This window comes from Ornithorhynchus anatinus, chromosome 5, assembly GCF_004115215.2.
Source record: "Ornithorhynchus anatinus isolate Pmale09 chromosome 5, mOrnAna1.pri.v4, whole genome shotgun sequence".
In the NCBI taxonomy this organism is placed as follows: Eukaryota; Metazoa; Chordata; class Mammalia; order Monotremata; family Ornithorhynchidae; genus Ornithorhynchus; species Ornithorhynchus anatinus.
This window is the reverse complement of record NC_041732.1, coordinates 6049688-6072252: the sequence shown is the minus strand read 5'-3', so window position 1 is coordinate 6072252 and position 22565 is coordinate 6049688. Positions and strand designations below refer to the sequence as shown.

The 22565-nt window shown below is 59.6% G+C and overlaps 1 protein-coding gene and 1 long non-coding RNA gene across 2 annotated transcripts; both read right to left on the bottom strand.

The window, feature by feature from the left end:
* On the bottom strand, nt 1–17545 carry SLC24A1 (solute carrier family 24 member 1). The gene is made up of 10 exons (XM_039912188.1): nt 17332–17545; nt 16655–17250; nt 12031–12084; nt 9272–9380; nt 6412–6498; nt 4935–5050; nt 3942–4202; nt 3531–3620; nt 1767–1933; nt 1–288 (listed from the first exon to the last, which is right to left on the bottom strand). Exons 1-10 carry the CDS (start codon nt 17543–17545, stop codon nt 39–41), a joined length of 1944 nt encoding a protein of 647 aa, XP_039768122.1. The 3' UTR covers nt 1–38.
* Nucleotides 17546–17643: 98 nt separating this feature from the next.
* LOC114812095 lies at nt 17644–22333 on the bottom strand. Its single transcript, XR_005660048.1, has 3 exons — nt 22163–22333; nt 20708–20879; nt 17644–18061 (listed from the first exon to the last, which is right to left on the bottom strand). It is a non-coding gene; the product is annotated as an uncharacterized LOC114812095 (long non-coding RNA).
* Between the last annotated feature and the right edge of the window lie 232 nt (nt 22334–22565).

The window sequence follows — 22565 nt, the reverse complement described above, 5'->3', positions numbered from 1 at the left end:
TCCCAGCCCGCCTTCCCCCTCCCCGGGCCCCGGGGGCCTCACACGGAGACGGGGCAGGAGATGAGCCGATCCTCCAGCATCACGCTGATGACCAGGAACACGAAGTAAAGGACGAACATGGTGAAGCCCAGGAGCTTGTTCATTTTCCACTTGCACGAGGCGATGGACGTGATGACGAAGAGGAGCATGAGGAAGAGCAGGACGATGGCGCAGAACAGACCGTTGCTGCTCACGGCCACCGGCCGCAGCCCGTTGAAGAGCGAGTACAGGAACCACGGAACCGGCAGGCTGCAAGACGGGAGGAGGGAGAGAGGCCGTGGGGCTCAGCGGAAAGAGCCCGGGCTCGGGAGTCGGAGGTCGTGGGTTCTAATCCCGGCTCCGTGCCTGTCGGCTGGGTGACTTGGGGCGAGTCGCTTCCCTTCCCTGTCCCTCAGTCACCTCATCTGGAAAATGGGGATGGAGACCGTGAGCCCTACCTGGGACAACCTGATAACTTTGTATCGACCCCAGCGCTTAGAACAGTGCTTGGCACATAGTAAGCGCTTAACAAATACCATCATTATTATTATTATTATTAAGGGGGTGAGACCATCGATCGACGGGATTTATTCATTCAATAGCATTTACTGAGCGCTTACTACGTGCGGGGCACTGCACTAAGCGCTTGGAATGTTCAATTTGGCACTCGTTCATTTATTTATTAGCGATTTATTCAGCGCTCCCGGGGAGGCCGGGCACCGGACGGAGCGCTTCGGAGAAGACGATACGACAGAGTTGGTAGACGTGATCCCTGCCCTCGGCGAGCTTACGGTCTAGAGGGAGAGACGGACGTTACTGTAAATTACGGATTTGGTCGTAAATCCCGAGGGGTGAATCAGCGGCGTGGCCTAGCGCCTACGACCCGGGCCGGGGGATCAGAAGGACCCGGGTCCTAATTCCAGCTCCTCCATCTGTCTGCTGTGTGACCTTGGGCTAGTCTCTTTACTTCTCCGTGCCTCAGCGACCTCATCGGCAAAACGGGGGTTCGGCCGGCGAATCCCACGTGGGACAGGGACCGGGTCCAATCTGATCAGTTGGCATCTCCCCCGGCGCTCAGAACAGCGCCTGTCCCGAAGTCAGCGCTTAACAGATAAAATCATGATCATTAGTAAGGGAGCAAATCCAAGCCCAGGTGGGCGTGAGAGACGAGGAGACGTACTACCTGTCCAGTGCCTACGTGGGAGGGGCTCTGAACCGAGCGCAGGGGACAGAATAATGGAGTTGGTAGACATGATATCCCTGCCTCCGAGGCTCTTACACAGTCTCGAACAGTTTGGGATGATGATGATAAAAATGACATCCGTCAAGCGCTTCCTATCTGCCGGAGTGGTTAGAAGCTCATCGGGGTCCAAGTCGCTTCTTCCGCTGTTCCTACTGTTCCCCCACCTGCTAATAATAATGACGCCGGCATTTGTTAAGCGCTTACTAGGTGCCAAACGCTGTTCTAAGTGCCGGTAGATGCAAGGTAATCAGGTCGTCCCAGGTGGGGCTCACAGTCTTCATCCCCATTTGACAGATGAGATAAGTGAGGCCCAGAGAAGCGAAGGGACCCGCGCCGGGTCACCCGGCGGACCAGTGGCGGAGCCGGGATTAGAACCCATGACCCTCTGACTCCCAGGCCCGGGCGGTAGCCCCTGCGCCGTGCCGCTTCCCGTCGGATACTGCCGCCCCTTAGCGCCGCAGTTGTTTTCAGGCGACGGAACCGCGGGGCGAAGGGGGCCGCTTACCCCACGGTGATGTCAAATATGTTGCTGCCCACGGAGCTGGACACGGCCATGTCCCCGAGCCCTTTCCTGGCCACGATGACGCTGGTGATGAGGTCGGGGATGGAGGTGCCGGCGGCCAGGATGCTCAGCCCCATGATCTCTTCGGAGATGCCGATGGTTTCTCCGACCTGAGCGGCGGGGGAGTTCGGTCAGTCGGGCGCCGGTATTCACCGGGCGCTTACCGCGCGCGGGGCACTGGACCGGGAGCTCGGGAGGGGACGACGGAACGACAGAACGGACGCATTCCCTGCCCACGGGTAGGTCACGGTCTGGAGGGGGGACAGACATCGCTATAAATGACGGATCTGGTCGTAAGCAAATCCGTGAGGCCGAGAGCGGTGTGGCCTAGCGGCTACGACAGGGGCCTGGGAGTCAGAAGGACCCGGGTTCTACTTCCAGCTCCTCCGCCTGTCTGCTGTGTGACCTCGGGCAAGTCACTTCACTTCACTTCTCTGTGCCTCAGTGACCTCATCTGCCAAATGGAGATTAAGACCGCGAGCCCCACGTGGGACGGGGACGCAAATAGAATCACGGGGTCGTACACCTCGTTAACAAAATAAATAGGGTAATAAATAATAAATACAAATGGGCACAGTGCTGAGGGGAAGGGGAGCAGAGGGAAGGGGGGCTCAGTCTGGGAAGGCCTCTGAAGAGGGGAAGAGAGTCAGTCTGGCGGAGGGGAGGAGGGAGGGCGTTCCGGGACAGGGAGGAGGTGGCCCAGGGGTCGACGGCGGGATGGGCGAGAAAGGGGGACGGCGAGGAGGCGGGCGGCGGAGGAGCGGAACGTGCCGGGTGGGCAGTAGGAAGAGAGAAGGGAGGAGAGGTAGGAGGGGGCAAGGGGATGGAGAGCCTTGAAGCCCGGGGTGAGGAGTTTTTGTTTCGTGCAAAAGTTGACAGACAACCACTGGACGTTTTTGAGGAAGGGAGTGACGTGCCCAGAGCGTTTCTGTAGGAAACTCTGTAATACTGTCCTCTCCTGAGTGCTCGGTACAGCACCCTGCACTTGACCCCAGACCGTCAGGCCCCATGTGAACTCCCTACTCAACTTCACCCTTCCTATGCACAGATCCACGTCCTCCACCCGGGCCTCTCCTCCAAAACCAACTCCCTGATCCGCCCGGGCCTCTCCGTCGGTCTCCCCCGACCACCCGCGCTCCAGCCCTGGATCTCCTCCACGGTGCACTTCCTCCGCTCCTGGTTCTCGTGCTTTTATTGTTTCCTCCTTCCTTCTAAGTCCCCTCTCCCCATCCTCATTCTTAAATTGTAAGAATAACGATAATAGTTATAATATCATCAAGGTACCCGTTAAGCACTTACTACATGCCGAGCGTTGTTCTAAGTGCCGGGGTAGACACGAGCCGATCGGGTTGGACCCGGTCCCTGTCCCACGTGGGGCTCACGCGCTTATTCCCCATTTTACAGATGAGGTCGCTGAGGTCCAGAGAAGTGAAAGCGACTTGCCCAAGGTCACGCAGCGGACGAGTGGCAGAGCCGGGATTAGAACCCAGGTCCTTCCGACTCCCAGGCCCGGGCTCGATCCACTAAGCTCGACCCGCTCCCCGGATCGGCTTTCAGAGTCCGGCTGGTTCTAACCTGGAAGATGCAGCCCTAGAGGCGGGAGCGGGGTGGGAGTTTCGCCTCCAAAATCTTGGGGGGCACGAGGGGCTTCCCGGGTCCCTCAGAAGGGCATGGGCGGCTTGGGAGAGGGAGGGGACGCCCTCTCACCTGGTGAGCCCACCACACCACCAGGTAGGAGAACATGGCTATCCACGTGATGGAGCCCAGGAAGGTCAAGGCGAAGAACTTCTTCGACTCCTGTCGAAGTGAGAGCGGACGGACGGGGGTTGGCGGGGGTCCTCTTCTCCTGGGCGGGGCCCGGAAGGACGGGGGCGACGCGCTGGGGCCTGGGGACCCCCCTCCCCGGGGCCACCTCATCCCCGCTCGTCCTCCCCAGGGCCCCGGCCTCGGATTTTAGGCCCCAAGTGTTTCGGGGTGGGCTGCTCCTCCCCGCGGGCCCGGGGCCTCCCAACCCCCGATTTCAGTTCTCCTTCCGCTGGGGGTCCTTCCCGCCGCCCCCCGCCCGCCCCCGGCACCCCCACGTTCGCCCCCGACCCCAGCCGGAGCGAGAATTCTCACCGGCCTCCTGACATCCGGCACGGTCAGCCACAGGGGAAACACGATGGGGAGGAGGAAGAGGTAAATGGCCCGTTTCCTTCTGGTTTCAGGCCACTCCAGGGACAGGGGCTCCTCGTTCTCCTCCTCCTCGTCCTCCTCTCCCTCCTCGTCGTCGTCGTCTTCGTCGTCGTCCTCCTCACCGCCCTCGTCCCCTCCGCCGTCGTCCCCTCCGTCTCCGGGATCGCGGTCTTGGCCTGTGGCTTCCGCCCCCTCCGGAGGTCCCTGCAGACGGGATCGCCCGCTGTCCGACCGGAAGCCGGGGACACCCGGGAGCCAGCCCACGCGGGAGCCGTGCAGGTGTACATCCGGGAAGCGGGTACGCCCAGGAGCCGTGTCGGCGTCCCAGGCCCCCGGCGGGCCGCCCGTCCGAGCCCCTACGGCAGGGTGGGGCCGTCTCCCGCCGCAACAGGCCCGAGGAGCGTTGGTTCTCGGAGCTGCCGCGGCCAGAGGCCTTCCGGCGTCCCCGACTCCACTGGAAATTATTACTTGTACTGGAGTCCTTCTCCCCGCTTCTAGACTGTGGGCAGGGATCGTCTCTCTTTACTGTTGCACTGTACTTTCCCGAGCGCTTAGTACAGTGCTCCGCACACAGAAAGCACCTAGTAGATACGATTATTTATATGTATTTTTATATATAAATACACAATTTATCACACATACACAATTTTTATGTATTTACATGCATTTTTATAGATAGATACGATTGAATGAATGATTGCCAGCCAATGGCCCGGGGCCTCCCCTTCACTGCCTCCGCGAGGGGCCTCCTGCCCGGGGTGAAGCAATCCATCGGTCAATCAATCCTATTCATTAAGCGCACGGAGCGTGCAGGGCGCTATAGCGAGCAATCGGCAGAAGCCGGAGGTCCGTGCCCTGTCCGCCGAGTGGCACCCAGCCGCGCTCGGGGCCTGGCGGAGGGGTACGGAAGAAGCCCCGCTGGTCTCCCCGACTTACCGCGTCCCCGCCCCCCGCCTCCTGGAGGCCGGGGGTCTCCTCGAGGTCCCTCTGGGTCCGGGGGTCGGAGGACGTTGCGTCGGGGGGCTCCTGAGACGAGGCCTCCGGCTCCGCCACTTGGAGGAAGGAGAGGGAAAGGGGTTGAGCTTCCCCGGGGCAACCGCCTAACAGCTGGGCCTAACGTGTCCTCCGCCTTCACCTCCGTAGGTCACGGCAGCATTTCCGCACGCCATAGGCGCCGCCCCCCCTTCCTCCGGGGCAGGTCCTCGCCCCAAAGGCGGGAGCCCCCCAGTCCCACGCCCCCGTTGGCCCGAAGAGCCAGGGTACGGTTGGATTTCCCCTAGCGCTCAGCACAGCGTACCGCGCCCTGTGGATGTCGTCACTACTGACCGAGCGACCTCGCAGCGCTGTGGATCTCGACCCCAGGAAGAGGCCGGGCGGCGGGCCGGGCGGGCCGGGCCCGCCCCGTTGTCTGGGGGGTTTGGGGGTCAGAGGTGGGCACCACGGGGAAGCCGCCTCCTCCCCCGAAGAAAGCAACCATTCCCACCCCGGTCGATCCCGTGCGTTGACCCGCTGGGAGCCTTTGGAGAGGGCGGAAGGGCAGGGGGTCCCGGGGTTTCGTCTGCCCGCTGGGCCAGGCCGGCCTCCAAGGCGGGGCTTCCGTCCTCCGGGCCTCTCCCCTGCCTCGCTGCCCGGCTGGAGCCGGGCCGGGCCGGGCCGGGCCTGGCCGTGGCGGGATCGTTCGGGCATTCGGTGGTATTTATTGAGCGCTCAGTGCGTGCGGACCACTGTACCGAGCACTTGGGAGAGAACAATACCACAGTAGATGCGTTCCCTGCCCACAGCAAGCTTACAGTCTAGACGGGGAGGCAGGGATGAAGAGAAATAAATAAATCATGATTATGTACCTGATAATAATAAGGATCGTATTTTTTAAGTGCTTACGGGGCGCCGGGCCCTTGTGAATGCAAGCAGATGGGGTTGGATACAGTCGCTGTCCCCCATGGGGCTCACCGGCTTAATCCCCATTTTCCAGATGAGGGAACGGAGGCCCAGAGGAGTGAAGCGACTCGCCCAAGGTCAAGCAGCAGACGAGCGGGATGGAGCTGGGGAGGGGAAGGGGGATGAAAGAAGGGGATCGGCCACACCCGAACCCGGGGCCGGCAACGCCCCGGGCCCGCTCCGGCCGGGGGCGGATTTAGCGCCCACCCTGCCCGGCGGACCCGGAGGGGCCACCCCCGGCTTCTCCGGCTCCGCGACTCCCGCCGTGGGGGAGGGAGCCAACCGGGGTTTGGGGCCGTGCGCTCGCACGGGCTTGTGCGTCGCTCCGTGGATACGCCCGCGGGGGACGACGTGGGTGCGCGCGCGCGCGCGCGTCTTGGGTCCCGCGCTCAGTAAATAGGATCGAGTGAATGAACGACCAGGTGGAGGCGTCGGTCCGTGCATCTGTGCGTGGGCCTGTCCTGCGTCGGCTCACCTGAGGGTCGGCTTCCCTTTTTGACCTCGGTGTCGGTTTGGCCCTTGGCCAGGCCGCTCAGAACCTCTGCCTTGTCCCCGACCTGGCCTGTGGAGAAGCGAGGCGGGAAGGAGGGCTCTCGGGCTTCAGGCCCCCGGGCGGGGACGGGGAGAGGAGCCGCGGACCCTCCCTCTCATCCCTCCCTTCCTCCCTCTTCCCCGTCCTCGCCGCCGGCTCTTCCCCTCACCCCTCAGCCCCTCCTGCTCTGGGCCCTTCCCGCGGGAACAGGCCTAGCATCCCACCGCCGTGGGACGCGGTGTGACGGGGGAAGCGGGCGTGGCCCCCGACCGACCGCGGAGGCCTCTGGAAAAGGCCCCCCAGCGCGCCCATCACGCTACGGTCTGGGAAGGCCGATCTGATGACCTCTTTCGGGGGCCGTCGTGACGGCTCTCGGTAGCGAGGAGGAGGAGGAGGAGGATGGGAAACGCACGTCGTGCAGACCTTTGCCAATATGCGGTCCCGGGATGAGGTGGACCATTCCTTGGGAAACTACCCGGCTACGTCCGTCGCCCGGAGTGACCTTGAGGGTCTTAGCCCTGGGCTGATTTAATGACAGACGCGTTCTCTATTCCTCGAGCCTCTGATCCCCTTCCCACCACCCCCATCTGCCCCGGTGGCTCCCCCGGCCCTGGATTTTCCATTCCTGGCGGCGTTCGACCGGAACGTCCCTTCCGAGACCCCGGCCTGAACCCGCGCGACGCCTATCCGTTCAACTTCCCCGTCGGCTTGAGTCTCCCCGGGGGCCCGGATAATTTCGTCGGGACGCTTGGAGGCAGGCGGGCAGCCGTTCGGGGGAGGCGGGGCAGCAGCGGGGACGAGACGGCGGGGCCGGAGAAGCCCCCGGATGGGCCGCCCGTCACCTCAACTGGTAGTCGAGGAATTTACCGAGTTTCCCCTGGGTGCAGAGCACTGTGCTAAACCTTGAGGAAAGTACCACAGAAAAACCAAAAAAGAAAATGCCCATACTTGCACTCCAAGAGAAAGGCCGAGTCTAAACGGGGGCAATCGTTTCTAATCAAAGCGATGGTATTTTTTTTCATGGCATTTGTGCTTCCTGTATGCGAGGCACTGTGCTAAGCGCCGGGGTGGATACACGTAACCGGGTCGGACGCAGACCCCGTCCAGGTGGGCCTCACGGTCTTCATCCCCATTTTACAGGTGAGAGAACTGAGGCCCGGAGAAGTGAAGGGACTCGCCCGAGGTCACCCAGCAGAAAAGCGGCGGGGCCGGGATCGGAACCCAGGTCCTTCTGTCTCCCAGGCCCGTGCTCTAGCCATTAGGCCGCGCTGCTTCTCCATTTATTAAGCTCGTCCCCCCTGCCGAGCATCGTGCAGAGCACTGAAGGGGAGAGGTCATCGGGCCAGGCAGTCCCCGCCCGCCACCCCCTCCCGGGGCTCGCCACCTACGAGGGACGGAGACTAGGAATCTTCTCCCCATTCTCCAGAGGGGGGATCTGAGGCCAGAGAGGTGAAGCGACTGGCCCGAGGTCACACGGCGAGCCGGTGGCAGAACCGGGCCCGGAACCCGGGTTCTCTGACTTCCGGTACCAGGCTCTTTTCCCCTGGGTTTCGCCGCCTTCCCCCGCCCGCCTGGCCCTGACGGGCGGGCAGAGCGCCGCTCCTTGTCCCCCGGCCCGGCAATAACCACCAGCCCGCCCGGCCCGAGGCCCGCGACGGCCCCCGCCCCTCCCGACCCCGAGGGCGACCGTCGGCCTGCCCGTTCCCGGGGCCCCGGGGTCCCGAGGACGGCGTTCTGCCGGCTCATCCGGCTGACTCTAGCGGTCGCCTCCCCGGCAGAACGCTTTCTCCTCCCGGTTTTTGGGTTTCCGAGACGGGGGCACGGAGGGATCTCGTCCGCTGCGGCACGGGGGGTCCTCTCCCGGCACTAGACCGTCGAATAGGGCCGGGGTTTGGGTCGGAGTTCGGTTTCGCACGGCCAGGGCCCAGCTGAGTGGGGGCCTCCGGCGGACACCCCCTCCCACAGCCAGTGGGGTCCCACAGATGCCAGCCCGCGGCCAGGACGTGCCATTTGCTCCCTCTCACTGAGACTCTCTCCCTCTTTCATTCTGTCTCCTTCTTTCACTCTGTCTCTCTGTCTCTCACCCTATCTCCCGCTTTCAATCTCTGATTCTCTCCCTCTCTGTCTCTTTCCCTCTCTCCCTCTCTGTCTCTCTCTCCCTCTTTCACTCTCTCTCCCTGTCTCTTGCTCTCTTTGATTCCTGTCTCTGTCTCTTGTTTTTCCCAACTTTAAATGGCCGTCTGGAAGGGTCTCGCTGTCAGGTTCCGGGCCGGGCCGGGCCAGAGGGGCTCTGGGGCCTCCGGCCCCCACCCTGTTCCTTGACCGGCCCCGACCCCGGACCCCCCCAGCTCCCCCCGGACCCCACCCCTTTAGGGTTTTCACGGACCGGACGTAACCGGAGACCCAGGGCGGGAGACGGGCCGAGGCCTGAAATTTCACGGCACCCGTCCGCCTTACCTTCAAGCAGCGACCCGCTCTGCTCCTCTCTGCTTCCCTTTATCTCTCATGGCCTCTGTCTCTGTCTCTTCCTCTCTCTCTGTCCCTTTCTCCTCTCTCTCTTTAGTCTTCTCAGTCTCTCCTCCTCTCCCCGCCGTGATCTCTCCGGCTGTCTCTCCTTCCATCTCCGCTGGGAGACCCTCCTGGGACCGCCCCCCCGCCCCCCCCCGGGTGGGATGTGGCTGGAGGGGAAAGTCTGGAGGCCTCCGGAGTGGCGGTGGTCGGTTTAGGGGAAGTGGGGAAGGGGTGGCGGGTGGACCTGGGGTCCGGGGGCTGCGGGGATGGACCCCGGGCGGGACCGGCTTACCTTCTCCCAGGGGGTCCAAGGTGTGGATCATGAGCTGAAAGATGGTGCCGCGGAGCGTGCCGTTGTGCAGCGAGGCCGAGCTGCTTCCCCGGACCAGCAGGGACGGGAGCTGGGCAGAGGGGAGACGGTGCCCGAGGGGGCGGGGGTCAGTGCCCGAGCCGGGGAGCTGGTGACCGAGCCAGGACCCGGTGCCCGAGGGCAAAGTCGGTGCCCGGGGGCGAGGCGGTGCCCAAGGCACTGGGGCGAGGGGGGGAAGGTGCACGGGGATACGAGCACCCCACCCTTCCCAGCTCCTCAGTAACCAGAACGTGTCCTGGGGAGATATGGATGTCTTCTTTGAGGAGAAAATAAATAGTCGTAATGGTATCTGGTAAGCGCTTACTACGTGCCAAGCACTGTCCTGAGCACCGGGGTAGTTACAAGTTAATCGGGTTGTCCCACGTGGGGCTCACAGTCTTACTCCCCATTTTTACAGATGAGGTCACTGAGGCCCAGGGGAGAAAAGCGGCTTGCCCAAGGTCACCCAGGAGACGAGTGGCGGAGGCGGGATTAGAACCCACGTCCTCCGACCGAGAAGCACCGTTTCCGTTTGCTGCTCTTCTACCCAACCCGGTAAATTCCTAAACACCTGCAGGCACGCACACAGACACACTCACCCACCCCCCAAAAAGTCAACCGATCATCTCTAGAGAAGCAGCGTGCCTCAGTGAAAAGAGCCCGGGCTTGGGAGTCAGAGATCATGGGTTCGAGTTCCGGCTCTGCCACTGGTCAGCTGGGTGACCGTGGGCAAGTCACGTCACTTCTCTGGGCCTCGGTTCCCTCATCTGTAAAATGGGGATTAAGACTGTGAGCCTCGTGGGACAACCTCATTATCTTGTACCCTCCCCCCGGCGCTTAGAACAGTGCTGGCACATACTAAGTGCTTAACAAATGCCGTTATTGTTGTTATTGAGGCTGGTCGTGGGCAGGGAATGTGTCTATTTTTGTAGGGTGCTCTTCCGAGCGCTTAGGACAGTGGTCTGTGCGCAGTAAGCGCTCACTAAATACGAATGAATGAATGAATGAATGACCGCACGAATGAACGAATGAGTGAATGAATGACTGCATACATGAATGAGTGAATGAATGAATGACTGCACGCATAATAATGTTGGTATCTGTTAAGCGCTTACTATGTGCAGAGCACCGTTCTAAGCGCTGGGGGGGGATACAGGGTCATCAGGTTGTCCCGCGTGAGGCTCCCGGTCTTCATCCCCATTTTACAGTTGAGGGAACTGAGGCACAGAGAAGTGAAGCGACTCGCCCACGGTCACACGGCTGACAAGTGGTGGATCCGGGATTCGAACCCATGACCTCGGACTCCAAAGCCCGGGCTCTTTCCACCGAGCCACGCTGCCTGAATGAGTGAGTGAGTGAGTGAATGAATGAATGACTGACTGAACGAGTGAATGAGCGAGTGAATGAATGACTGCCTGAATGAACCAATGAATGAACGCATGAATGAATGACGGCCTGAACGAACGAATGAATGATCCGGCTGTGTGAGGCTGGTGCTCCGTTTGCCGGGGCAGGACGCCCAGCCCTCCCGTCGCCCCCCCCGGCTGGGGGAGTTCCCGGGGCCTGGCTCGCCCAGAGCCCAGATGACGACGACGACGATGACGACGGTGGCATTTGTTAAGCGCTTACTGTGTGCCGAGCACTCTTCCAAGCCCTGGGGAAGATCCAGGGTCATCAGGTGGTCCCACGTGGGACGCCCGGTCTTCATCCCCATTCTCCAGATGAGGCAACTGAGGCCCAGAGGAGTGAAGCGACTCGCCCAAGGTCACACAGCAGACAGGTGGCGGAGGCGGGATTAGAACCCACGACCTCTGAGTCCCAAGCCCGGGCTCTCTCTCCGGCGGCGCGGATGGCCCGGAGCCGGACGGTCCCGCGAGCGGCTCCCCGGGCCGTCAGCCGGGGGCTCACGCTCCCCCTTCGCCGGGGATGGGAGGGAACACGCCCAGAGGTGCCTCCTGGGCCCCATGAACAGGTTGGAGTCATTGTTATTATTAATTATGATGATCACTATCATAATTAATCATCATCACCGTCTGTTAAGCGCTTACTATGAGCCAGGCACCGTTCTAAGCGCCGGGGTGGATACAAGCGACTCCAGTCGGACGCTGTCCCCATCCCGCATCATGCTCTTGCTCCCCACTTTGCAGGTGGGGGGAACTGAGGCCCAGGGAAGTAAAGTGATTCACCTGAGGCCACATGGCAGGCAAGTGGCAGAGTCGGGATTAGAACCCGGGACCTCCTGACTCCCGGCCCCGGGCTCTAGCCGCTAGGCCACGCTTCTTCCCCCGTTACGTTGTGCTTACCGACCCCGACGGGATTTCCCCAGTGTCCCGCATCCACCCAAGCCTTTCTATCCCTGGACCTCGTTTTCCTCCGTCAAGGCGTCTCCGGTTCATCCCGGCCCCGCCTTCGGGTCTCCTGACCCAACGGTCCCCGGGGTTGGACAGAGGGTCACGGTAAGCGCTTACCAAATACCACAGCTATTGTTATTATTATCAGCTCATCCTCGACGGAGCCCCACCAGGTCCCCTTCGCCCCACCCCCACAGAAATCGATGGACGGATGGTATTTTTTGAGGTCTCACCGCGGGCGGGACACTGTGCTAAGGACTCGGGAGAATCCGATACCCATAAGGTCAAAGCACCGGCTGCGATCCATGCCACGGGGCTGATTCCCCCACCTTCACCCTGCGGAACACCCACCTTCAGCTTCCCGTTGTCTTCCGGCTCGTTCACAGCTACGGCGCTGCTGCCCACCTGAGGAAAGGAGGGCAGGAGTCGTGAGACGGGAGCCAGGGACACATCCGCCACAGAAATAGTAACAATGATAATGATGACGACGGTGTCCTTTAAGCGCTCACTACGTGCCAAGCACTCTTCTAAGCGCTGGGATAGAGACGAGGTAATCGCATGGTCCCCGGTGGGGCTCCCGGTCTTAATCCCCATTTTACCGACGAGAGAACTGAGGCCCAGAGAAGTGAAGTGACTCACCCAAGGTCACACAGCGGACAAGTGGCGGAGTCTGGATTAGAATCCAGGTCCTTCAGACTCCCAGGCCCGTCGCTACCTGTGTATTTTCTCCCAGCAGTTAGTACAGTGCTCTGCACACTGAGCGCTCAATGAAGACTGCGACAACTACCTGCCCAGGGACAGGAGGCAAGTGGTGGAGCCAGAATTAGAACCCAGCACCTCTGACTCCCAGGCCTGTGCTCCTAAAGCCACGCTGCTTCTGCCAAGTATGTCGCCTCCCCAGTTACCTTTGCCCTTACCTTAATTCAATCAATGGTATTTATTGAGCACTTACTGTGCGCAGAGCACTGTACCAAGAGGTTGGGAGAGTAGGATGCCCCCGAGCTCCCGCCCACAGGATCTTACAATCTAGAGGAAATTAATTGAAATGAGAGTGGAGGTCCGCCCAGTACGAAAAATAAGCGATGTCCTCTAAGATCTATCTGATCCCGAATGGTACGTTCCAAACGCTGAGTACAGTGCTCTGCACATAGTAAGCGCTCAATAAATACTACTGAGTGAATGAATGAATGAATAAGATCGTTCGATCAAAGCCCAGAAGTGTTTGGGGATGAGGACGGGAGAGAGACTGCGGAGGACATTAACGGATCGGGCTTTGCTCTCGCAGAAAGGGACAGTGAAACTCTCCCACCTGACATGAGCTTCTGTTGCTTTCCGCCCTCTGCCCTCGATCGATGGTAGTTTTTGAGCGCTTACTGTGTGCACAGCACTCTACTAAATGCCGGGAGAGCACAATGTGACAGAATTAGCAATCACGTTCCCTGCCCACAAGAAGCGTGCCGTCTGGCGGGGGGACAGACATTAGTCAAAATAAATAAATTATGGCTAGGGATGTAAGCGCTGGGGGGCTGAGGGAGGGTGGAAGAAAAGGAATTAAATCCAAGCGCAAGGGAGGCTCTGGAGGGATTGGGAGAAGAGGAGACGAGGGCTTAGTCGGAGAAGGCCTCTACATTTTTCTACAAAACTGGGTTGTAATAGGAGAGGAGCAAGGTGAAGGTAGGAGAGGGGTGAGCTGATTGAGTGCTTTAAGGCTACCGATACGGAGTTTCCGTTTGAAGGCAGTAAGCGCTCAATAAATGCGACTGAATGAACGGCCGTAGAGGTGGAAGGGCCACCGTGGAGGTTCTCGAGGAGTGGAGAAACGCGGCCTGAAGGTTTGTGTGGAAAAATGATCTGGGCAGCAGAGGGAAGCATGACCGGAGTGGGGGGAGGCAGGAAGGTCAGCGAGGACGCTGATCCAGTCATCGAGGTGGGAGAGGTTAAAAGTGCTTGGATGAATTAACCCGGTAGCGGTTTGGATGGCGAGAAAGGGCAGATTTTAGTGAGCTTGTGAAGGTCGAACAGACGGGATTTGGTGTCAGATCGAATATGTGGGCTGAATGAGAGAGGCGAGTGGAGATCACGCCAAGGTTGGAGACTCGTCAGGCGAGAAGGATGGTGGTGCTGTCCACAGTGATGGGGAAGTCAGGGGGAGGACAGGGTTTGGGTGGGAAGATGAGATGAGGTCAGTTTCAGACATGTTAAGCTTGAGGTGTGGGGACATCTGGAGATGTAGAACGTCCCCAGGGCAGGAGGAAACGCGAGGCCGCAGAGAGGGAGAGAGATGGAGATGGAGATGGAGACCGAGGAATCGTCCGCACAGACGTGATAGTCGAGGCCGTGGGAGGGAATGAGTTCTCCAAGGGAGGGGGTGTAGATGGAGAATATTCATTCTTTCGGTCGTATTTATTGTGCGCTTACCGTGTGCGGAGCGCTGTACAATACAGCAATAGAGACAACCCCTGCCCACAACGGGCTGACAGTCGAGGGTGAGAGGGACAGACATCAAGACAAATAAACAGGCATCCGTAGGAAGATTATAGATTATACAGGATTGTTCTCGTCTGTCCGTCTCCCCCGATTAGACCGTAAGCCCGTCAAAGGGCGGGGACTGTCTCTATCTGTTACCCATTTGTACATTCCAAGCGCTTAGAACAGTGCTCTGCACATAGTTAAGTGCTCGATAACTACTGTTGAATGAATGAATGAATGAATGATAGCAGGAGACAGGCCGAAGGAGTCCCCCCCTTAATTGTCTTTGAACTGTCTAGGGTGTTTTCTGTTTTCCCTATGGAAAATGTACACTGGGTCTTGGGTCTTTTTCCAGGGTGCTTAGAAGCAGCGGGGCTTAATGGAAAGAGCGCGGGCTTGGGAGTCAGAGGTCGTGGGTTCTAAACCCGGCTCTGCCACTTATCAGCTGGGTGAATGTGGGCAAGTCGCTTCACTTCCCTGCGCCTCAGTTCCCTCGTCTGGACGATGGCGATGAAGACTGCGAGTCCCAAGTGGGACAAGCTGATGACCTTGTATCCCCCCCCAGCGCTTAGAACGGTGCTTGGCACATAGTACGCGCTTAACAAATACCATCATTATCATTACCATTATTATGGGAAACAGGGACCCTGTCCGACCCGATTATCTTCTCTCTACCCCAGCGTTTTGCCCGGTGCCTGGCACGTAGTAATCACTTACTCCCACAGTCATTACTTTCCCGAGCACGGAGCGCAGGTCTCTGCTCACAGTAAATGCTCAAAAAATACGACCGATTGCTCAAGCGACGTCGCTGCAGTCCTCGTCTAGAATCGATCATGAACAAAGTCCTGGATCCAGCCCTGGCTCGGATCCCCCATTCGTAGCCTCGTTCTTAGGAGAAAGCAACATGGCCTAGTGGATAGATCCCATCCGAAGGACCAGGGTTCTCACCGTGACCCCGCCACTTATCTGCTCCGTGACCTTGGGCGAGTTACCTCCCTTCTCCGGGCCTCAGTCCCCTCATCTGTATAGTGGGGATTATTAATAATAATAATAATAATAATAATAATGGGATCTGTTAAGCACTTATTACGTTCTAAGCACTGGAGTAGAATCAAGGTGAGTCCCACACGAGACATGGACCGTGTCCAACTTGATTAGCTTGTATCTGCTCCAGTACTTGGTTCAGCGCCTGGCACATAGTAAGCGCTTAACAAATACCATTTTAAAAAAATAAATGGTTCCAGTTTCCAGTGACACGCCTGAGGCGATGGTTCTCAGAAACCGATCTTCCCGTAAAATCCCGGTCGCGGGCGCCGTGGTGCCTAATCCCCTCCCTGGTCGCTGCCAGCGGGGTTCCCGAGGAGGCAGTGGAGGTTACATAAGAGCCGGGACGCTGGACGGTTGGGTTCACCCTTGGCCTCTGTAAATTCCTCAAAGCGGGGCGGATTACGCGGCTAAATCTCGGGCGAGGCTGCCAGCTCCAGAGCCGTTTGCCGGCCCCGGCGTATCGGGGGGAAAAACTGCCGTAATGATGAACGGTGTTGGCGTTGGTGTAATGGTGTTGGTGAAGCGCTACTCTACGCCAGGCGCCGGGGTGGACACAAGATCGCCTCTTCGGACTCAATCCCTGCGCCGGACGGGGCTCCCGGTCTGATTAGGAGGGAAAAATTTCATCCCGCTTTTACAGATGACTGTAATTCTGTTGGTTTCTATTCACGTCTGTCTCCTCCTCTAAAAAAACCCAACGAAAATGGTGTCCGTTAACTGTTTACTATGTGCTAGGCACTGGATTAAGCGCTGGGGCGGATACAAGCCAATCGAGCCGGACACAGTCCCTGTCACATGTGGGCTCACGTCTCAATCCCCATTTGACAGATGAGGTAACTGAGGCCCAGAGAAGTGAAGCGACTCGCCCAAGGTCCCACAGCAGACAAGCGGCGGAGCCGAGATTAGAATAATGACAATACTCACACCGACGGTACTTGTTAAGCGCTTACTGTGTGCCAAGCACGATTCTAAGCGCTGGGGTGGGTACGGGGTAATCGGGTTATCCCACGTGGGGCTCCCAGTCACCGATCCCCATTTTCCAGACGAGGTGACTCAGGCACGGAGAAGTGAGGTGACTTGCCCGAGGTCGACGTGTGTCTAACCCCCGATTAGACGGTGAGCCCGTCGCTGGGCAGGGATTGTCTCTATCTGTTGCCCAACTGTCCATTCCAAGCGCTCAGTACAGTGCTCTGCACATAGTGAGCGCTCAACAGATACTGCGAATGAATGACTGAATGTGGGGGAGCGGGGGTGAGAACCCACGACCTTCTGCCTCCCAGGCCCGGGCTGTAGCCACTACGCCTCGCTGCTTCTCGACCGTCGACCGTCAACTCGTCGCGGGCAGGGAACGGGTCCTTCTCTCGTTCCGGGGTCCCCTCCCGAGCGCTCGGTCCGGGGTTCCGCACAGAGTCGGCGCCCGGTGAACGGATGAATGAAGAAATACGGCCGCCCGACTGACCTGAGGGGCGTCTCCCGCTGCGGGGACGGAGGCGGCCGCCGTCCTCCGGCCGACCCGACCCTTGACCCAGGCCTCCAGCGGGCGGTTCCACTTCATGGCGAAGACGTAGAGGGCGTAGGCGGCGAGCAGGAGGAGGCTCTCCCACCAGGCCACGGTGCCGTCCGAGAAGAAGGCGATGAGCATCAGCAGGTCCAGGATGTAGAAGGAGACGTCTCTGAAGAGGGGCCACCAGGTCAGGCGGAGGATCTCCCGGGAGCAGAGGGCGCACGTGCCGATGACGAAGAGGATGTTGAAGACGGCCGAGCCCACGATGGTGCCGACGCCCACGTTGCTGTGGGAGATGAAGACCCCGATGAGGGAGGTGAAGAGCTCGGGGGCGGACCCCCCGGCCGCCATGAAGGTGGCCCCGGCCACGTCCTCCGAGATCTCCAGCTTGGCGGTGATGACGCCCAGGGCGGGCACGAAGTACTCGTCGCACACGATGGCCAGGGCGACGAACACGTACGCCATGCCCGACACGTGCAGCAGGACCCACCCCCGCCGCCGCTCCTCCACGCTGAACACGTCCTCGGGGTACTCGGCCTCGGGGCGGGGCCGGGGGCGGCCGGGCCCCGGGGACGGCGGGGGGCCGGGGGCCGCGGCCTCCGGGGAGGGGCCGGGCCTCGCCGCGGACCCGCCGCCCGCCGGCTCCACGAACACGCAGTGCCCGCCTTTGACCCCGGGGTCACCGGGGCCTGACGTGGCGGCCGGGGTCCCGGCGGGAGCCTCCGCGGCCCCGGCCGCGACGGGGGCCGTTCCCGTCGATGAGGCGTCCGCCCCCTCCGTCCCCTCGGGGGTCCCGACCTCCCCGGCTGGGTTCCGGGGGGCTGGGGCGCCCACTCCCGCTTTCATTCCGGAGGCGGTCGGGGGGCCGGGCCCGGCCGTCCCCCGGGGGGGGGCCGGGGGGGCCTTTCCCGCAGTGGCCCCGGGGGTCACGACGGGGTCACCCGGGGCCTCCCAGGGCCGGGGACCAGCAGTTCCCGGGCCCGACCCGGGCCTCCGCGGGTCGCTGCCCGGGCCCGGGATCTCGCCCCCGGACGGGTCCCCGCCGGCCCGTCTCCCGGGACGTTGGGACGGGGTGTCCCCCCACGGCGAAGCGGGGGCCCCGGGGCTCCCGAGGAGCCGGGGGGTGGACGGAAGGAGCACGAGGGCCAAGAGGAAGAGGACTCGGCCCCACCGCAGCCGTCTCCTCCCGGAGGGCCTCCCCTCCGGGCCCCCCAGCTCGATCGGCTCCTCCATCACGCCCGGCCGATGGGAAGGGGGCCGTCACGCCGTCCAGCGGGAAGGCGGCTCGGCTCCCGGATCCGGGGGGCCCGTTGGGGCGGGAGTGGCCATGGAGGCCCGAGAGGGCGGCTCCGCCTGCGGATCCTGAAAGAGAAAACAGAGCCGCCGGTCAGAACCGGGCTCCTTCCCGGCCCTACTCCACCCGCTCCGGTTACGGATGTCAGTCCGTCAGCCGGAACTATTTATCGAGCGCCTACAGTGGGCAGAGCCCTGGACTGAGCGCTGCGGGGAGCAGACACAATCCCCACCTTCCAGGAGTTTCCAATCTAGCAGTTCCTCCCATGCTATGAGGGGGTTTCCGCACCTTACCTTTCATTCGTTCGTTCGTTCGATCGTATTTACTGAGCGCTCACTGCGTGCGGACCACTGGACTAAGCGCTTGGGAAAGTCCAGTACGGTAATAAAGAAGCCAGTCCCCGCCCACGACGAGCTCACGGTCTAGAGTTGGAGACAGATCTCCAGGCCGGTGAGACAACCCAAACCCCGCCTCGGTAGGCTGGGCTCACCCTTTCTGATAGGGATGAGAAGCAGCGTGGCTTAGTGGGTAGAGCCCGGGCCTGGGAGTCAGAAGGACCTGGGTTCTAATCTCGGGCTCTCCCATTTGCTGGGTGACCTCAGGCAAGTCACTTCACCTCTCTGAGTTTCATTACCTCATCTGTAAAATGAGGATTAAGATCGTGAGCCCCACGTGGGACAGGGACTGGGTCCGACCCAACTATCTCGTACCTGACCCGGTGCTTACTTAGCACAGTGCCTGGAACATGGTAAGCACTTAACAGACACCGCAATTTTCACTGCCGTTATTAGGCCTCCGACCCCGGCGCCAGCCAGAGAGAGAACCGAGGTGGTGGAGGGTGATGGCAAACTTCAGAGCCCGGCTCCGGGATCGTTTCAACCGACTACCCCGTTCAGGAGTGGAGAAGCGGGATCCTCGATCCATCGATCGATGGCATTTATCGAGCGCTTCCTGGGGGCAGAGCACTCGGGAGAGTACGGCATAACGGATCTGGTAGACACGTTCCCTGCCCGCAACGGGTTTACAGGCTAGAGGGGTCTTGTTCGACGCTCCGTTGGAGGATGATTCGATTTCTTAAATCGTCACCTCAGCGGCGGGTAGCGCGAAAATACAATGACAGATGACAGAGTCCGTGAACTTGAATGAAAAGGCCATTTTTTTCCCCCCCATTCAGTCTGTATCACGGCTCCGATCAGGTTGACGGCGTAACCGTCAGCTTGGCAGGATCGACCCGCCGTTCTGAGCACCCGAGGAAGACGGAGGCCGTCAGAAAAGGTGAACGAGCCTTCTCGGACGTTTGGCCTGGTAGAAGCCGGAGATTCGGATGGCTGCAGGGGTTACAGGAATAAAGGGAATTGTTTCCCGGGGTTGAACTTCCCGGTTCCAAATCAATCCCTCGGTGGTATTTACCGAACGCTTAGCGTGTGCAGAGCACTGTACTCAGTGTTTGGGAGAGTACAGTAGAGTGGGTAAGACATCTTCTCTCCCACACTTTAGTGGCAGAGACAGACGTGAAAATAAATATATAATCAGGAAGATTATTCCTAAGTGCCGTGGGGCTGAGGGTGAGGTGGATATCGCAGCGCGGCTCAGTGGAAAGAGGCCGGGCTTGGGAGTCAGAGGTCGGGGGTTCTAATCCCGGCTCCGCCGCTCGCCAGCTGTGTGACTTCGGGCGAGTCACTTCACTTCTCTGGGCCTCGGTTCCCTCATCTGTAAAATGGGGATGAAGACCGTGAGCCTCACGTGGGACAACCCGATGACCCTGTATCTCCCCCAGCGCTTAGAACGGTGCTCTGCACATAGTAAGCGCTTAACAGATACCAACGTTGTTATTATTATTATTTCCACCTTCAAAGCCTTACTGAAGGCACATCTTCTCCCCGACTAAGCCCTCATTTCCTCTCCTCCCACTCCCTTCCGAGTCACCTTACCACTTGGATTTCCATCCTTGATTTATTCCTCCCTCGGCCCCACGACACTCAACAATCAAAATAATAATGATGACGGTATCTTTTAAGCACTTACGACGTGCCAGACACTGTACCAATCGCCGGGGTGGATCCAAGCAAATCGGGTCGGACGCGGTCCCCGTCCCACGCGGGGCTCACAGTCTTCATCCCCATTTTACAGAGGAAGGAACTGAGGCCCTGAGAAGGGAAGTGACTTGCCCAGGGTCACACAGCGGACAAGCGGCGGAGCCACCTATATGCATATCTGTAATCTATTGATTTCCCTTAATGTCTATCTCCCCCCCCCCTCGACCGTAAGCTCGCTGTGGGCCGGGAACGCGACTACCGATTCTTTTATACTGTCCTCTCCCAAGCGCTTAGTCCAGTGTTCCGCACACAGTGAGCGCTCACTACATACGACGGATTGATTTAGTCACCCCCACCCCTCCGAATACGTCCGCCTCATCTTTGCGCTCGGCCAAAATCATTATTATCCAATATCACACTCCGCCTTAGGTGGAAGCCAGTGATGAAACAGAGCCCGGGCGTCCCGGGTTTTAATCCCGCTTGTCTGCTGTGTGACCTCGGGCAAGTCACTTCCCTTCTCCTTGCCTCCGTTACCTCGTCTGTAAAATGGGGAGAAAGACTGTGAGCCCCGCGTGGCTTAGAACGGTGCTGGGCACGTACTAAGCGCTTAGCAGATACCGTCGCCATCATCATTCTCATCGGTATTATTAATCCGCCGTGGGCGGGTCTGCCGCTTACCTCTGACCTCCGGACTTACAGGTGAGTTTGGGCTCAGTCCCGGGAGCCTGTGAGAGACGCTCTCCGCGGAGAGGTGACTTCCACCAAGATACGCGGCGTGCTAAGAAGAAGGGTTGGGGGTGAAGGGCAGATCGACGCAGAATAGCCAATCCCCGTCTAATACCTGCAACCGCTAAGAAGATTAAGATGTATTTTATCGGTTCCGACCCTAAAGCGAATGACTCCGCCGGGGAGCGTCCACCCGTTAGCCGAGGAATGTGTGGGCATCGCCATCCCCCTTCGTGCCCGGCCCACTCCACTCTCCCGGGAGAACGGGAATTAAAACCGAAAGAGGTCAAGGGGAATGCCAACCTGTTGCCCGAAGAACCTAAATATTCATTCCCTTCCTGGTCAGCGGAGCCCAGCCTCTTAGTCCACGCAAATCTCCACGGGGAATCGAGAAACAGTTCCGAGGAGGCTTGGGAGCAGAGCGCAGGGCAGATTGCGATAGGCGTGCGGTAGTGATAAATTACATATTATCACGTGCTTAGTACAGTGCTCCAAGCGCTTAGTACAGTGCTCTGCACGTAGTAAATGCTCAATAAGTACGATTGAGTGAGTGAATGAATATTACCCATTATTTAGATTCACGTCTGTCTTCCCCTCTAGATTGCAAGCTCACTGTGGGCGGGGAACGTGTCTACCAACTCTGCCGTACTTTCCCCTCCCAGGCGCTTAATACGGTACTCTGCACGCACTGCGTGTTCAACAGATAAGCTCTCGGTAGATACCATCGATTGATTGATTATCGATCCTCCTAAATCTTTTGCCGTAGGGCCTGGGCGACTCGTTGACTCGGGGGAACTTGGAAATGAGGCTGATTGATCGGTAGATTTCTCGATCGCTGACGGCGCGGGGTCATGGGGCGCTTGCCTTCATCGGAGGGAATTGGCAGGCCCGTTTCATCGCCATCGATCGATCGAATCGATGCTATTTGTTGAGTACCTCCTGCGTGCAGAGCACCGCGCCGAGCCCTTGGGAGAGTCCAGTCGAGTCAGCGGTCATAATCCCTGCCACGAAGGAGCTTTCCGCCTCGCCGGGGAGACCGACGTCAAAGCGGCGTGGCCTAGCGGAACGGGTCCGGGCTGGGAATCGGGTGACCCGGGTTCTGACCCCAGTTCTGCCATTGCTTGCTGCGTGACCTTGGGCAGATCACTTCACTTCTCCGGGCCTCAACTCCCTCAACTGTAAAACGGAGATTAAATCCTCGTCCCTCTTGCGGCGACTGTGAGCCCCATGGGGGACGGGGACTGTGTCCAACCCGCTGAACTCGGATCTACCCCAGCTCACCTCCTCCAGGAGGCCTTCCCAGACTGAGCCCCCCCCCCCCCTTCCCTCTGCTCCCCCTCCCACCCTCTGCTCTCCCCCCTTCCCCTCCCCTCAGCACCGTGCTTATCTGTGTATGTCATTTGTTACCCTGTTTATTTTGTTAACGAGGTGCGCATCGCCTTCATTCTGTTTATCTCGATGATGCCGTCTTGTTTCGTTTTATTCCGTTTCGCTCTGTCGTCTTTGTCCCCCCGTTTAGACGGTGAGCCCGTCACTGGGCAGGGATGGTGTCCATCTGTTGCCGAACTGTCCATGCCAAGTGCTCAGTGCAGTGCTCTGCACGTAGTTAGCGCTCACTAAATGCTATCGAATGAATGAATGAACACAGACTAGTGCTTGACTCATTCACTCATTCAACTGCATCTAGTGAGCGCTTACTGTGTGCAGGGCACTGTGCTAAACTCTTCGGAGAGTTCGGCACAACGATAAACAGACACATTCCCTTCCCGCAGCGAGCTTACAGTCTAGAGGGAGACAGATCGTTTCTGCA